The sequence below is a fragment of the Heliangelus exortis genome, chromosome 16 (genome assembly GCF_036169615.1).
Source record: "Heliangelus exortis chromosome 16, bHelExo1.hap1, whole genome shotgun sequence".
Lineage (NCBI taxonomy): Eukaryota > Metazoa > Chordata > Aves > Apodiformes > Trochilidae > Heliangelus > Heliangelus exortis.
Window position 1 is genome coordinate 3,977,589 of NC_092437.1, and position 15,228 is coordinate 3,992,816.

A 15,228-nucleotide genomic window follows, 5' to 3' on the forward strand; every position below is an offset into this window, starting at 1 on the left:
CAAGTTGATTATTAATAGCATTTGCAGAGCTTGGACTCTCAGACATTCTTCCTGAATGGATAAGAGACCAGAAATGAAATTTATTCTTCTGTGGCTGTGGCATGTTCAATAAATGAGGATCAAGTAGGAGGAGGAACTCACAGGAGGACCCCGGAATCCATTTCCACCTGGGAGCCCGCTGGGTCCTGGGGGTCCCTGTGGAACAGAGGGAAAAGTTTTACACCTGGGGCAACCTCCTGGAGCTGCCAAAACCCAGGGACAAACAGTCTGGCTGTACTGGGTTGTTTAAATCCCCCCCTGAGCTGCACCCAGAAAATCACCTTGGCACTGCACAGCTTTTCCTCTTGTTCCACCTCCCCATGGAGCACAGGTTTGGGACACCTAAAGCCACCCCCTCTGACCCAGGGCACCTCTGAGATGCCCCAGGAAGCCACCAAAGAAAAGCTGCCCCAGAACTGGTCCCTTCCTGCTGCACCTTTCATTTACACCCCTGGCACCTTCCTTAGGGTGAGCACCCAGCACCCACCCAGGTCCTGACCTGCAGGATTCCTCATCCCTCTGCCCAGCACCCAAGGCCTGGGGTGGGTTTGGAACACTCAGAGTGTCCAATAAAGGTTGTATAATAATTCCAATTTCTTTTTTTTGAAAGAGCCTCATTACTTACAGGAGGTCCTGGTAGTCCTTTGCCCTGGAAACAACATTTAAAACAATAAAAAAATCACTTAGAAACCAAATATACAGGAAGGAAAAGCATAAATCCTCTTTGTTTGGGGTATGGTTTTTTTTTTTTTTTTAGTTTCCTTAGCACTCCTCTGTCCTTGATTACTGTAATTTGCAGTCACAGCTGGAGTCTTGATGAATCCTTTTGTTGCCTCTAATAATTTGTATTCCCTTTGCATTGCTGTTACCTGTGAGACATCTCTAAGTGAAGCCCCACGCTGAGACGTGAGGGTGGGACAGGAGCACTTCTGAAGACAATGCTCTACTTTATCTACTTTTCCTTTTTTTTTTTTTTTTTTCCTTTTCATTTTAATAGACATTACCTAATGTCTAATGATTCTGATAGCATTTGTCATGCCAGTCTTTATCCCAAGCTGGGTTGCTTTTAACATCTCTGAGAATAAGAGGCCCCTGTGTTCCCAGAGCAGGTCACACAGACACATTTAAACACTTTAAACAACATTTTTACTCAATTCAAGCTTTTCTCCCTTTGTTTGGGATCCAAAGCTTCCCACCTTGTCTTGGTAATGGTTTTGGCAAAGTTATTACACATCATCTGCTCATCATGCAGGTCTAGGAGATACTTACAGCTGGTCCAGGTGGCCCAGCGGGTCCTAATGCACCCTATGGGAAGAAAAGAGTGGAAATTAGCAGGAATAAACCAGAAATCTCCATTTGGGAAGCCCCCAGCACTGCTCTCCATGCCACCAACATCTGCTTGGCAGCTCCAGAAAGGGCACAGAGCAGGAGATGCTGAATTCACAACTATAAGGACAGAAACTTAGGGATGATGACTCTGTCATTGCTGATTAATTACTGGATTAAGGAATACTGGAAGATAGGAAGGAAGGATGTCCAGAACTGGTCCCAGCAACCTTCTTCCCCACTTGGAGGTCAAGAGAGAACGGAGACAAAAACATGAGCTGCTCCTAAAAGCCTAAAGACACCTCTGCAAGGCAGAGCTGGCCTCAGCTTGGTCCCCAGGAATATCTAAATGTTTGTACATTGAATTTCATTCATGGGAAATATTACTATTCATAACACATCCATATCCCAGCTCCAGTGACTGAATTATCTGAAACTATTTACAAGCTTTGGCCTCAGTCTGCTGAATTCTATTAATTCATACATTTCCCTGGAAGCCAAGCCAAAGATTTGCCAGCTTCTGCCTTTTGCCTTGGCAAATCCCCCATCTCCTCTCTCCACTTTGCCTTCTTACTCTTCAGCTTCCTTGGAGCTTGGCCTTAGACTGGAACTAAGTCATTCCTGAGGCTGCTGTGTTCCTGCTCAGTAAGGCAGCCAGACCTTAATCCCTTTGTTGCAAAGATGCCAGCATTGGCCCAGAGACTGTAAAATGAATTACAGGCAGTAGTTCTGAAAGAGAAAATGAAGGGAAATGTAAAAATGGACAAAAGCAGCAGAATGGTGCATTGACCTTGGCAAGCATCTGCTAAGAGCACCCAAGAGATCAGGGGTGTGCAGTGTTTGGCTGATGCTCTCAGGTCCAAAAAGCCTCCTCAGAGAAAAGCTGCTGCTGTGCCAGAGGAGGGCAGCTGATGAAAGCAGACCAAATTAATCATTCTTTTATTAAAGGAAAGAAAAAAAAAAAAAAAGGAAAAAAAAAGAAGTGGCAGAGGTGTAGCGATGCCAGTTGAATGATTTTATGTTTCTTAAATTCCTTCCCACCCCAGAGTTCTCAAAATGCTGCACAGAAACATCTCAAGAATGATGTTCTGAGCTGGAATGAAATGATATCTACCCCTAGGACCAGAAGAAGACAGGCAGAGCTGGAAAATATCCCAACACACTGCTGCTTGTTGTGATCCCAGGGATGGGGTTGGCCCTTTCCTAGTGCTCTGCAGACCAAATGAGATCAGAAATATTTCCCTTGTTAAACTGAAAGAAAAAGATACCAAGGGCCTGAGGCATCATTAGGAGCAGTTCTGTAATCCAATAAAAATCAGCTGAGTTGTAAATGTCAGCTCATTCATTTCCTTTGCTGCAGGTTACTCTGCTTTCTGTCACTTTTATCCTAAGGCTCAAGTCCTTACAACTGCTGATGGCTGTAAGGGACAAGCTGGGCTCTCCTCCATGAAAAAAGAGCATTCAGTTCTTGGCACCTCCTGCCTGGCACCCTAACCCTGGTCCCCCAGAAACCAGCCAGGTAACCCCTGCCAACATAAAACCACAGAATGCTTTGGGTGTAAAGGTACTCTGAGGACCACCCAGTCCCACCAGCCCAGGCTGCTCCAAGCCCCATCCAACCTGGATGCATCCAAGTGGCAAAAGGCTGGCAGAGAACCCCAAGTGCCACGAGTTGGGACTTCACTCTCTGTAATTTTGGTGTCTTTGAGGGTGGGAGGTGCAGCACACAGCCAGGAGCACTCCTGGTACTGGAAAAATCATCAAATCCCTGAGCAAGCTGGGGGGATTCCATTGAGTTCAAAGGAGAAACTCAATTACACCTGGATTTTAATAACATTGCCTGACTCAGCTCATTCTCCTGGTGACAATGTTCTTTTGATTAGAAAACAAGCTCACCATAATTTTCCACTTTATGGATATATATGATGGAGCACAGGAAATACTTGATTAATATTACATCCATAAACAACCAGGAATAATAAGGTTTCTCTCATTGCTTAGAGTGGGAAGCACCAAACTTCAAAATGTTCAACTTTGAAAACTTTTCAACAATGGATTGAGCCCTGAGGTCAGAACCCAAGGGCTAAAAATGAAGGGTTTTGTCAACTGAACAAATAAATAGGTTTGATCTTATCAGTCTGTAAGCAGAACCATGAGGAAAGTTAATGGATGCTGATAGGAACAGAAGTATTTAAGATAAAACCATTTTGGTGTGCTGCCCTCACTATACTCTGCCCCTGGTCAGACATGAACTGTCAGAAGGTGGCAGAAAAAAAATAAAATAATCATAGAATCAGAACAATTTGGGTTGGAAGGGACCTTGTCTTCCAGGACCCCACTTCCATGTGCTAAAAACCTGCACACCACAAACTCCCTGCCAGAAAAAAACTTGTTTATTCAGCAGAAATCACAGGATGAAGCATGAACTCAATCCCACAACTTTAATTAACACCTGCTCACCTCAGGGATGCCTGAAATAAGTTCTGAGAGGTGAGGAGAAGACAAAGTCAGGATAAAAATGCTGACCTTTGAGAGTGCTAAAGCTTTAGAGTTGGGTGTGGGGTTTTTTTCTCTCCTTTCCCCAGGTTTTTATCAGACCAATTAAAATGATTTGCCAGATGAACCACTGACCTTGAAAAGCTCCCACAGATGACAGCAGGTCCCAGAGTCTGCCCCATGCTGACAGATTGAGTTAGAAGAGAGGGGAAAGCAGATCAAACCAGAGCAGGAGTTACAGCAACTCTGCTAAAACAACCTTTGTGTATCCTGCAAATACCTGAAGAGGAAATTCTGGTGCCCCAAAATTATCTGCTCAGTTACCTGTAATTTAGGACCTTGAGTGCTAAAGGGGGCATGGGCAAATACCACCCCCAAACATAAAACAGGGGCAAAAACCTCCTCACAGGCTTCTGTGTGTGGTCCTGAACGTTTCTATATCAAAAATCAGGGGATAATTCCCAGAAGATGCTCTTGGCACAGGTGGTCTGAGAGGAGTCAGGATGTTGCAGCCCTGGATCTCCAGGGAAAAAGATGGGCAAGAGGAAAAACAAAGGAGATGATTTTGATGCAGGGGCCAATGGATGGAGGCTTGGAGCTGTCACCAAGATGCTTGGGCCCTGCCACTCGGATTTCTGTGGCCAAGAAAGTTTTGCTTTGCACATAGGAAAGGAAGGAGAGGCCCTCAGAGATACAGGGCCCTGCCATTTCTTCAATTAAATGAAACAACTGAGAGTTTCAAGCTTTGGGAACCTCACTGGGGCAGCCAATGGATTATTGAGATATATTCACCATGTTAGAGAAGTTTCCCTTTTCTACCCTCTGTGGGGTGTTCAGCCCCCCAATAAACCAGCTATGGATATAATCCTTATCTTCCCACTCTGGAAGCCAGGGAATCAGACATTCTGGATCAAAATCTGTGCTGTTTGGCCACTAATGCCTAGTGCTTGATATCACAAGGAGGCCCAAATACCTTCCTGGCCCCAACAGAGATGCTCCAAAGGCCATCTGTAACATCTCAGGCAGTCATTTCCCTATGGTGCCCTTAGCAGAGCTGGAATATACAGGAAGCAAGAAAAAAAAAAACCCTTCTTATTTCTTGCTGTGCTGTCTGGGGATGACTGTGCCAAAGCAACTCATAATGTCAACCATATGGACAGCCCCAGAATTAATAAAAGGCAAAAGTGTAAACAGTTAATCCAGAGTTGCAGGAATTAGAACAGGGCTCCATACCCACACTGCAAAAAAAGGCCAGAATAGCTTCAGTTTGATGAGCTTCATAATTAAGTCAATCAGCTGCTTCAAGAAACTTTTTAGGGTACACAAAACAGCACCAGAGCTGCTCTGCACTGGTGTTGCCACCACTACCCAAGCACATCCAAAGCCTGTGAAAGAAAGAGGAATCTCTGCCTTGCTTACTGAAAAGCTACCCAGGACTTCATTCCAAGAGCCTGAGTCCTCTGCAGGGGTTCACAGATAAATCAGCCATCATCATCATCATCATCATCATCATCATCATCACCATCACCCCAAGGTCACCCATTAGGCAAAGGAATGAGAAATCCTCAATGCAAGCAGTGGCAATGTTCATTTAAGGGGACTTAAGATTTAATGTGGCACTCACACGGTCTCCTGGAGGCCCATTTGGGCCAGGTGGGCCATCAGTTCCTGTTAAACCCTGTGGAAAAAAATAATAAATGTGTGAAACCAGAGATACATAGTCATTAGAGCTGTAGGATGTGCCTGACATTTCTCCTGCTGTGCATATGTAGATCCAAGATCCACTTTGCTTCTCCAACAGCCACAGCTGATGAGATGCTTTGGGAGAACACCCACACCTCTCTGAAATAATCCAAAAGGTCTAAGAGAAGGTGACAAAAATACTCACATCCACCCCAGGAAGGCCAGGCAATCCAGCTTCCCCAGCTGCTCCAGGCTTCCCTGGTGCACCTTTTGGCCCCTACACCAGAAAAACAGGTAATTATTTTTACATCAGACAAACAGGTCATTATTTTTAACACCAGATAATCAGATAATTATTTTTAACACCAGACAAACAGGTCATTATTTTTAGCACCAGAACAAGAGGAAGGTGGCACGTGTTGATAGAGGCTCCAGGATGGGAGCTCACTTGTTGGTGTTTTATCTGATACCAAGGTGGAAGAAATCCTGAAGGGAGGGGAACCCTGCCTCCAATCCATGTCTAAATCCTAAATACACCTCAGTTCTCTGGCTCAGCCCCACACTCAGTTCCCCATAAGCTTTTCCTGGTAGAAGGGGATGGAGCAGGTGGCCCAAAGCAAAGAACTGTGACACCTGGTGCAACTTTGAGCACCCCTTGGCAGACCAAGAAGCAGAAGCAGGCTCAGATCAATGCCCAAAATAACCCTGCATGTGTGGTTTGGGGGCAGTTTTGTTAGAGGGGTGATGCTCCAGCTTTATTTCATGCATTCCCCACTAGCAATAAAGCAGGAGAACACGTTGGTCCCCAGGACCAGGGCTGAGCATCTTCAGTCCCGTGGAGCCCTTATGGAAACTCTGCTGCAGAGCAAGGAAAAATCAAGAAAGTCTTAATTCTTGCACTTGTCATGAGGATGAGCATCAGCCAGGAAATACTTACAGGTGGGCCTGGCAAACCAGGAGGGCCTGGCTCCCCCTAAAATGGGAAAGAAAAGCATTCAGTGTTAGTGCTGAACCTCCTCCAGTTGGCTTTTCACAACACAAAGATGTTTCTTGCTGCCACAGCACCCAGATCTCCCTCTATCCCTGCTCTTAGGATGCTGATGCTCTGGATCCTGCTGCCCCCCAAAAGCAGGATGAGCTTGGAGAACCTTTAATTTCATCTCCAGTTGGGGATTTGGTGAAACCCACACCCCCAGCATCCCAGACACAACTAATGCTTCTGATCAGTGCCAACACCTCCAGCATTTTCCAGATATACTTAAAAATTCTCTGTACTTGGGCAAGGCTTTCAAACATCTTCCTGATGAACCAGAGGGATATCCTGCTAAGCTCCAGGTTTCCAGGACACAAAACAAAACCTTAGTGCTACCAGGAGCTGGGGACCATCAGGAAGTGAGGAATGAACAAATTGTCTGCAATTATTTTCCTCGTTTGGCTCCACTTTGACAGGAAAAGCAAATGAACAAAGCCCCCAGCTGATTTCCCCCTAATCCAATTGCACAAATAGATTCAACCAAGTTTTATAAAATATTTCAGGAGCACTAATTTTTTTCCCCTATCCTAATGGAAAGAGCAGCATTCAAAGTGTTCACAGTGTTTAAAAAGCCTTTGAATAACTCCTATCTCACCCAGACAACAAGATATCTGTGTTGTTTTGTGCTAAAAATCACTTTGTGTCCCTATTCCTGATGTCTGGATGGTGCCCTCCCCTCCATGCTTTAGGATGAATATTATGAGAATATTCTGAATATTCATACACTGAATATTATGAGAAAGCCAGGTCTTGTGGGCAAGCAGAAGGGAAGAGGCTTATTGATCCCCTGGAAGGCCAAAATCCATATGGAAAAAAGGGTGCTGAGGTGAGGATGGATGCAGAGCTCTGGTGAGCAACCAAGCAGAGAGCAGAGGGACAGGGAACAGAGGGATCTTTATGCTCTGGTTTGCTGCAGCAACCCCTTTGCTGCCCTTTGCCCACAGATTCTCCATAAATAGTTATCATTTCCAGGGGTGGGAAAGGTTCCCTGCCAAGAAAATGAAGGGAGTGGTTCTTTTGGCAGCAAATGGGATAAAAAAGCAGCTAGAGATGGTTTACTCCTTCCTCCATCACTTGAAATTGCCAACCCCTTGAATTAATTTTTTTTTTCCTTGCCTAATGGGCACAGCAAAGTCTCAGCATCAGGATGAGGTTGTTTGGGACCATTTTAAACCTTGACCCTGGTGCTGGGGACCCCTGTGGGACTCAGCAGGAGCCCCAGAACTTCAGGCAGCTAAATCAAAAGCCTAATCAGTGTTTCTGCCCCTGATGCCAGGGCACTGGGAATTAGAGGCACAGACTGCCAGGAAAAGGCAATGCTTTCCTAGGGCTACGTGAGAGACAGAAGGAAGTTTGCTCCTTCCTAGCAAGTCAAGCCAGGAGATGAAAAGTTGGGGAGAGGGAAAGAAAAAAAGGAAAAAAAAAAAAATGCAAGCTTGATTTTTGAAAAGTGACAATTGCTGATTAGCAATTTGGGGAATTAAATTGCACGCCCAGAAATAATTCCCAGGAACTTGTCACTAATTCTTCCCATCATAACATGCTGTTTCTAGCCTTGAGAGGGAGAGATTTTGCTTGTTACTGGGTAAGAAACGTGAAACATGTTACAGGCTGTAATTATAAAATATTTCAAAGGGACTTCATGTCACAGGCAGGAACCAGTGCAGCAGCTTCTAGAAATTGTGCTTGTGGGGTTCATCCAAGGTTTTTTTGGAAAGATTCTGAATAATTCAGCTGTGTGTTAGGCACTGCTCAGCACCCATCCAGCTCAAGGGCTGTCCAGTGACTCTTCCCACACAGCAACCCATCCAAAGCCATCTGGTGAAGGTGAGCTGGCTGGAGTGGCTTCCAGACTTCAGGAATCATGCATAGATATGGCCCAGAAAAGTTCTGATTGTGTTTAATTTAAAAAAAAATAAAAATAAATCTCAAACAAACCCAAAATGATGGGTTTGTTCTTTGTAGGGGTAGAACTGACACCACCTCTCAGAATCCACAGGGTCCTCTCCATGCAGGGCCATGAAAATGCAGAGCAGTGCCTGGATTTTATATGCCAGGATTTTTCATAGGGATTCCCAGAAAAATGGTAGCCAGGAGGGCTGCAGGACTGTGCACAGGAGGGATGTAGCTCAAGTCTGTCCAAAGGAGAGGCAACTGCACGGCCAAAACTCCAACCTCAAGCTGGGATTGCAAGACCTAAAACACTTTCCTCAGCCATCTGATTTATTAGGACTGAGTTCTTCATATAAATTGGGTGTTGTTATTTGGTCCTGTTCCACAGGGAGCCTGAAAAAACTTTTGGCAGTGGCTTCCACCAACATCTCCTCAGGCTCCTGTTCCCATCAGAAGTGATGCTGGGCTTGGTCCAGAATTCCTGGGTGAAATATCCTGGGGCAAAGAGGAACAGAACAACACGGCCACAGGGATTTGCTTCTTTCTGATTTGCCTCTACACACAAGCTGGTTATGATTTGAAGTCTGGAGGGCTTCATTCCTCCTAAATTCTTCTATTTCACTCTGAACAGGGCATCCCCTTCAGCACATCATGGAGAAGCAGAAAGAAACCATCTGGGCAGCAGCTCTGAAATTTTCAGGCTACAAAACCAGAGTGAAATTTTCAGGGAAAGTCTGTGTTGGCCAAAAGGACACTTCAGAGGGACCAGCTGTAAATCAATGAGGTTCTCTTTGCAGAGAAACCAACCTTGCTGCTGGGAAACCTCAGCACTGCAGACAAAAAAGCTCCTTGTTCACCATACACCAGGACATTTTTTAACTTTCTTTTTAAACCTTCTTATGCAAAAGAAAACGACCTGTGTGGAATGAACAGATTTTTTTTCAAGGTTGCTTTAAAAGCCCAGTTCTAAGAAACTTACTTCAGGTTAAAAATCCCTGCCCTGTTTCAAAAGAATCTCGGGGGGACAAGCTCTGCTTAGAATATTAAAGAGAGAATCCAGCCTTTTGGAGTTGATGTGGTCTTGAAGATCCATTTGATGCTCTTTTTACCCACTGACAACTACAGGACACAACTCAGTCCTTATCCAAGAGATGCAAAGAAAGAAAAAAAAATTCATTTCTATGGAAACATCAATTACAAGTAAATAGCACAAGGTTTTCTCCTCCAGGGAGTCCTGTGCTAAGTTGTCTTCTACCTCTGCAGGAGGTGTATTTATAAGGAACTGCCTGGGGAAATAAACCTTGCTCATTTTATTTGCCTTTTGTGCCAGCAGAGGCACCCAATGTCTGGGAACCCAGGGGCCAGACACAGACCTCACAGCCCAAAGGAAGCTAGGGATGGCCATGCTGACAACCCTGAAATAAAATCAATATCAAATGTCCAGTCAATATCAGTGTCCAGTCCTGTATATTTGGGTTGCTTGGAGCTTCTCTTGCAATGTGGGGGCTCTGAAGTGCCACACAAACCTCTCTCTGTACCACAGAACCTGCAATGACCCTGGCACACATCATACCCATGCACTCAGCTTTATATATTGCATTCCCCTTCCCCTCTGGACACCAAAAGAGAAAAATGAAGCTTTGCAAGCAGGGCCACAACCCCCCATCCATACACAGACATTGTCCTGAGCTCTCTATTGCATCCTGCAAAGAACCTGAAGCCACTCAGCACCTCTGCCTTGCAGAACAAGGTCTCTTGAGGTTTGCCCTCCAGGTCCACCTCTAATGGATGACCCAAAGCCTGGGGCTCTGGGGAACATGAGCAGCATCCCTGCTCAGTGCCTCTGCTCCATCCCTCACCCTCCTTTAGCTGTTTGCCCCCCACCCCATGGCACTCACATCTATGCCATCCTTGCCAGATGGTCCAGGGGGTCCTCGTGGTCCAGGAGGGCCTTGTGGTCCTACTCTCTGGAAGGATTTGGGACCAGAGAGAGAGAAAAGTTTATTTTTGCATCAAAAGAAACACAGGGGCTAAAGCAGAAAGCAATGGCCAAGTCCTACATCTTAACCCTAAATCTGCACTAATCCTCCATCCATCCCCCCCCCCCATCAACACCATCCTGCATGGGCTCAGAGGAGTTCAGGACCTCTGCAAGGCTCTTTGGAAAATTGTTTTGGCTTGGGGCTCTCATTTAATTGGTGGTTTATGAGGGAATCGGAGCTGAATAAAATGGGTTTGGTTGTGTAGGACAGTTTTGGTTTGGGCAGAAAAGAAAATGCAAAGCCCACAGACTAAAGGTGCCAGTGCTTGGTATTAAAAATGTAATTTATAGCCCCAGCCTGGTGGGTGATGGAATATAGAAGGAGAAAGGAAAAAGCTCCTTTCAGAGCAGGATGCCATTTGAAAATCTGAGATTTTGGGGGAGGTCTGAGGTGGGGGGGAAGGAAAGGAAGGTCCAATAAATGACTTCTGTATGGAGAGGGCTCCAGAGAGCAGCTTGCTGTAGCTCCTGTGAACAAAGGTTTCATTGTGGAGGCAGCTCTGCTCCCAGCAGATGAGGGCAGCTCCCAGCTCTCAAGCCAGACTGCAAAAAATTCCTCCCTAACACAATGAAAAACCCTGGCTGAGGTGTTAACTTCCCCAGGGAACAACACTGACACCAGGCAGGGAAACTCAATGCAGCTTCAGGTCTGAGATGACAAGGGTTAAATCCACTGCTGCAGAAACATAAATTGGGAACCCTGATTTGGGGAAGGACTGAGACATTCTGATTCAGCTGAAGAGCCAGAACAGGTCACTTTGCTGCTGTAAAAACAAACTTTTTCACTTCCAGCAACAGGTCTCCCCTTTCCCAAGGTTTTATTATCTCTGGGAAGTGCAGCCCTGAGGGGGAGGACAAGCCTGACTATGGGAAGTTTAAAGCAGATCCACAGCCAGGGGGGTTTGCTGGATAACAGCCCCAGCTACACAGAGTTTTAATAAACTTTAGAGCCTAATAACCTGCTTTTTGCCACACTGCATCCTGCAGGCACAACACACACTTGACAATATCCTTCTGACCTTACAGACTCGAGTGGAAGAAATAAATGAGGCTCCTTACCTGAGCTGATGTTGTGGCCAAGAGCCAACAGAGGAAGAGGAGCCCAAGAGAGGAGATTCCAACCATGGTGCCCAGGCTCTGCCTCTCTTCCTTCCTCCCGGGATGCTAAGCCCTTTCTCCTGCAAAATCCAGCAGATCCCTCCTCCTGGGTCTCAGCTTACACAGGAGCCTCCTGACCTCCAGAGAAACCTGTGGCTCCAGTTGGAGGGGCAGAGCTGGGAGGAGAAGCTGGGAAGGAGGTGGGAGAAGGAGGGGGAGCAGCAATCAGTCAGTCAGGGAGGTTCTGTCCATCCCTCCTGGGCAGCCCCAGCCCTCAGCATCCAGGGGGGAGCAGAAGGAAGGCAGGGCAGGACTTGCAAACACAGCACAGGAATAAAAATATCCAGCTGGAGATATGAAAATGTTCCCCAGGTCTCACCCAGGGATAGTTCTGGAAAACCATCACCCCCAGCGAGAAAAAAAGCAAGAGAAGGGGGAGCCTGAAGCCACCCAAAACCCAACAGACACCTAGAAATGCACTTACTGCTTTGCAAGGTGGTTTATTAGCTCTGGAGGTGTAGTCACATCTGGATTTGTTTTGTGGTTTTTTGTTTGTTTGTTTTGGGGTGGTTTTTCTTTTTTTTTTCTTTTTTTTTTTTTTTTTTTTTTTAATTTTATTTTATTTTATTTTTGGGTTGTGTTTGTTTCATTTTGTTTTGTTTTTTCAGGGAGATCTAAAGAATGCCAGCTGATTTCTTGAGAAAATGATGCATCCTCTCCAGAGAACAGATGATGACCACAGATCCAAGGAGGAAGAAACACAGTGCCTTACAAAAATCCTCACCACAGACACCCCTGTGCTTGTATCCTGAGGAACAAGCCCACTGGACTCCAAACCCCAGAGCCAGGCTGGCCACCTGCCCTCCAGCCTGCTAGCCCAGGAGCCACCCAAAAACCCAAATCCTTGCTGTGCAGAGCACCAGGACACAGACTTCTGAGCACATCATTCAAGGAGAAGCGTGGAGGGAAGTGTCTTTTTTCCCCCAGACATTCCCTGGTCAGATTTGACAGTGGTGGAGGAAGACTGAGCATCATCTCCACTGGGAGCAAGCAGCAGGCTGGGTCTCCTGGTGAACCCACTCCTGGTGAACCCACTCCTGGTGAACCCAGACTCTGCTTGGGAAGGCTGGGATAGTCCCAAGGACCCTCTCAGAAGAGGTGCTCAAGGTCTATGGTCATGTCCTGCCCTCAGAGGTGAAAAAATCCAAGTGGAAGCTGGTAGGAATTCAAGCCATGCTTTAATAGGTGACATCAACACAACAAGTTCTGTGACACAGCTCTGGCTCTTGCTGGAAAACATCCTGAGAACTCCTCACTGCAAACACCTACAGCCCAAACCCCAAACCTGGGCATGACAGGGTTTGGGTTGAACACTCCATACTGGGGCTCACAGGGAAATCCCAAACACAGAAACAAGCACTGCAACCAAATGTGTGATCTGTGCCCCAACTGAGCACATACTCACAATGAAAACTTCATTAAATAAGAAAATTACTATAAATCTGCACAAAAGCCTTGATTAATGCTTCCTTACGGATTTTTTTTTATGAAAGTTTTTTCACTCAGCATCTTGAGGGTGCTTATACCTGTCATAAAGTGTATTCTCATTGGCTACTTAACTCCATTGGTTCATAATAACAATTCAAAAAGTATTTTTAAAACATTAAAAAATTAAAACATTTCTCCAGCACGTGTGTGATCACGACCATTAGATGTTACACTTGCAAGGCTTTTATTCCCACACACAAGCTGGACCAAGACCTTGATCTTGGGAAGGAAAATCCCATCAAAACCCTTGACAAATGAAGCTTCTTAAGGAGCTGTAGCAGAGAGAGGAAAAACATTCAGCTTGCCACCTCTGGCAAGGTGGACAAGCCTCTGGCCATCTCCTTCCCAAAACAAACAGCACCTAAAAACCTCCAAATTAAACCAAAATATCTGAAAGTCCAGACCTTCTGGGAATGGACTGGCAAATCCTCTGCTGTAAACCTCTAGGAATAAAAGTCCTAAATTGCTTAACACTCTTTCAGCCTTGGTTGAACACTGTATAAATCAGGCAGAACAGCTACCAGGGAGGTCAGCAACATTAAGGCAGGGAAATAGCTGGCAAGGTCTGAAAGTAAATCCTTGAGGGCTGTAAATAAATGAACCAGACAAGTGTAGCCCCTCCAATTAAAGTTTCAATTAACTGCTGTCCTGGTTTGGGCCAGGATAAAGGTGATTTTCTGTCTTGTACTTTTGCTTTTAGCTAAGTCTCTTGTTAGTTGCACTTGCTGAAATTAACAGCAAGTTTCTCAGACAGTGTGTGTTTCTAGGACTGATAACACTTGATGTTTAGAGTTACTGCTAGAGACTGGTGTGCAGAGCCAAGGACACTGCTCAGCTCTGAGGAAAACATAAAGAGGTCCCACCTGCAGCTTCCTTTGGGGAGGAACAGACAAGATAGATGCCAGAATTCACCAAACAGAGGATTCCATCCCATACACCTCATCCTCAGGATAAATTTGAGGCATCACAAGGGCCAAGGGAGATTTCCTGTTCCAGCTTCCAGCTGCCTGCCCTTCCTGCCTTTCCTGCTTCCCTTCCTTCACCCAGCATCCTGGAAGGATCCCATCCCTTCCTCTGCCTGTGCTCCTGATCCATCCCAGCCCATATCTGTGTGTTTCTGCCTCCAGCTCCCAACTGCTCCTGACCCCAGGAGTCCAGCCTGGACTTTCCCAGGGCTGCCCTGCAGCCTCGGTGGTGACGTGAGAGCTATTGGGGGAAAGGGGGGAGGAATGTGGTATCCATTTTCCTGTATATTTGTATATATTTAGTAATTTTTCCTATTCATCATTACTGTTTCATTAAAGTTGTGTAGTTTAGTTTCCAACCCATCAGTCTCTCTCCCTTATTCTCTCTCCTTTCTTATCAGGGAGGAGAGAGAGATTAATAGAGAGCCTCTGTTACTCAGTTTAATTGCTGGGCCAGTGTTAAACCCTGACAACTGCCCAGAAAACCCAATGATGGTTTCCAGACATGTTCACATTAATGTGCCCTCACTGTCTTGACATGCTGACCATTAATGGTAGAACAACCCTGATTTAGCTGGGGAGCAGGATAAATTTGACATATCTCACTTCATGGAAAGGGGCTGCAGAAAAAAAAAAGAGTCCCAAAGACTGCTGCAAATTAATGGCAGAGCTTGAAAAGCTGCTGTGCCAAATACCTGCTTCATTTTGGCAATTAAAAGAAGGCCTTTGAGCCAGCAGTGGGCATCAATACCTGTGGAATCAAGGGTGTGAAAATGTTGGAAAACCTGAGGAAGAAGAGCTCAAGGCAGCTTTAGGTGACGTCTGAAGGTTTTTTCTCTTTGAAACCAGTAGATTATTCATATTTTCAGCTTTAACAAGTGCCACAAAGCAACTTCTGCAGGGGATAAATGGAACAAATTAAGCAGCACTTTACACCCTACAGGACAGTGCCCAAAGGTGTGTATCTGTACCCCAAGGTGAATACTGGTCAGAGAGACTACTTATTTTACCCCACTCTAAAGCCAAACCTATTTTCTTTACAGGAAGAGAGGCAACTACACTCTTACATGATGTGAAATGCATATATTCATCTCTTTCAAGCAAAT

General features: G+C 45.6%; 2 protein-coding genes and 1 long non-coding RNA gene across 3 annotated transcripts in view; 1 reads left to right on the plus strand and 2 right to left on the minus strand.

Moving 5' to 3' along the window:
• The window catches only part of LOC139803722 (collagen alpha-3(IX) chain), a 28,120-nt gene extending 22,734 nt beyond the window's left edge, over nucleotides 1-5,386 (minus strand). Inside the window, exons 1-4 of the mRNA XM_071760140.1 lie at nucleotides 5,336-5,386; nucleotides 1,309-1,344; nucleotides 665-688; nucleotides 142-195 (exon numbers count right to left, since the gene is read on the minus strand). Of these exons, the coding sequence (XP_071616241.1) occupies nucleotides 142-195; nucleotides 665-688; nucleotides 1,309-1,344; nucleotides 5,336-5,386 (165 nt within the window). The remainder of the gene's footprint in view (nucleotides 1-141; nucleotides 196-664; nucleotides 689-1,308; nucleotides 1,345-5,335) is intronic.
• Nucleotides 5,387-5,452: 66 nt separating this feature from the next.
• Nucleotides 5,453-11,986, minus strand: LOC139803723 (collagen alpha-3(IX) chain-like). Its single transcript, XM_071760141.1, has 5 exons — nucleotides 11,571-11,986; nucleotides 10,369-10,437; nucleotides 6,482-6,517; nucleotides 5,750-5,821; nucleotides 5,453-5,539 (listed from the first exon to the last, which is right to left on the minus strand). Exons 1-5 carry the CDS (start codon nucleotides 11,634-11,636, stop codon nucleotides 5,453-5,455), a joined length of 330 nt encoding a protein of 109 aa, XP_071616242.1. The 5' UTR covers nucleotides 11,637-11,986.
• An 845-nt stretch (nucleotides 11,987-12,831) lies between these two features.
• On the plus strand, nucleotides 12,832-15,204 carry LOC139803401 (uncharacterized). The gene is made up of 2 exons (XR_011729002.1): nucleotides 12,832-13,802; nucleotides 14,604-15,204. It is a non-coding gene; the product is annotated as an uncharacterized lncRNA (long non-coding RNA).
• The last annotated feature ends 24 nt before the right edge of the window (nucleotides 15,205-15,228 follow it).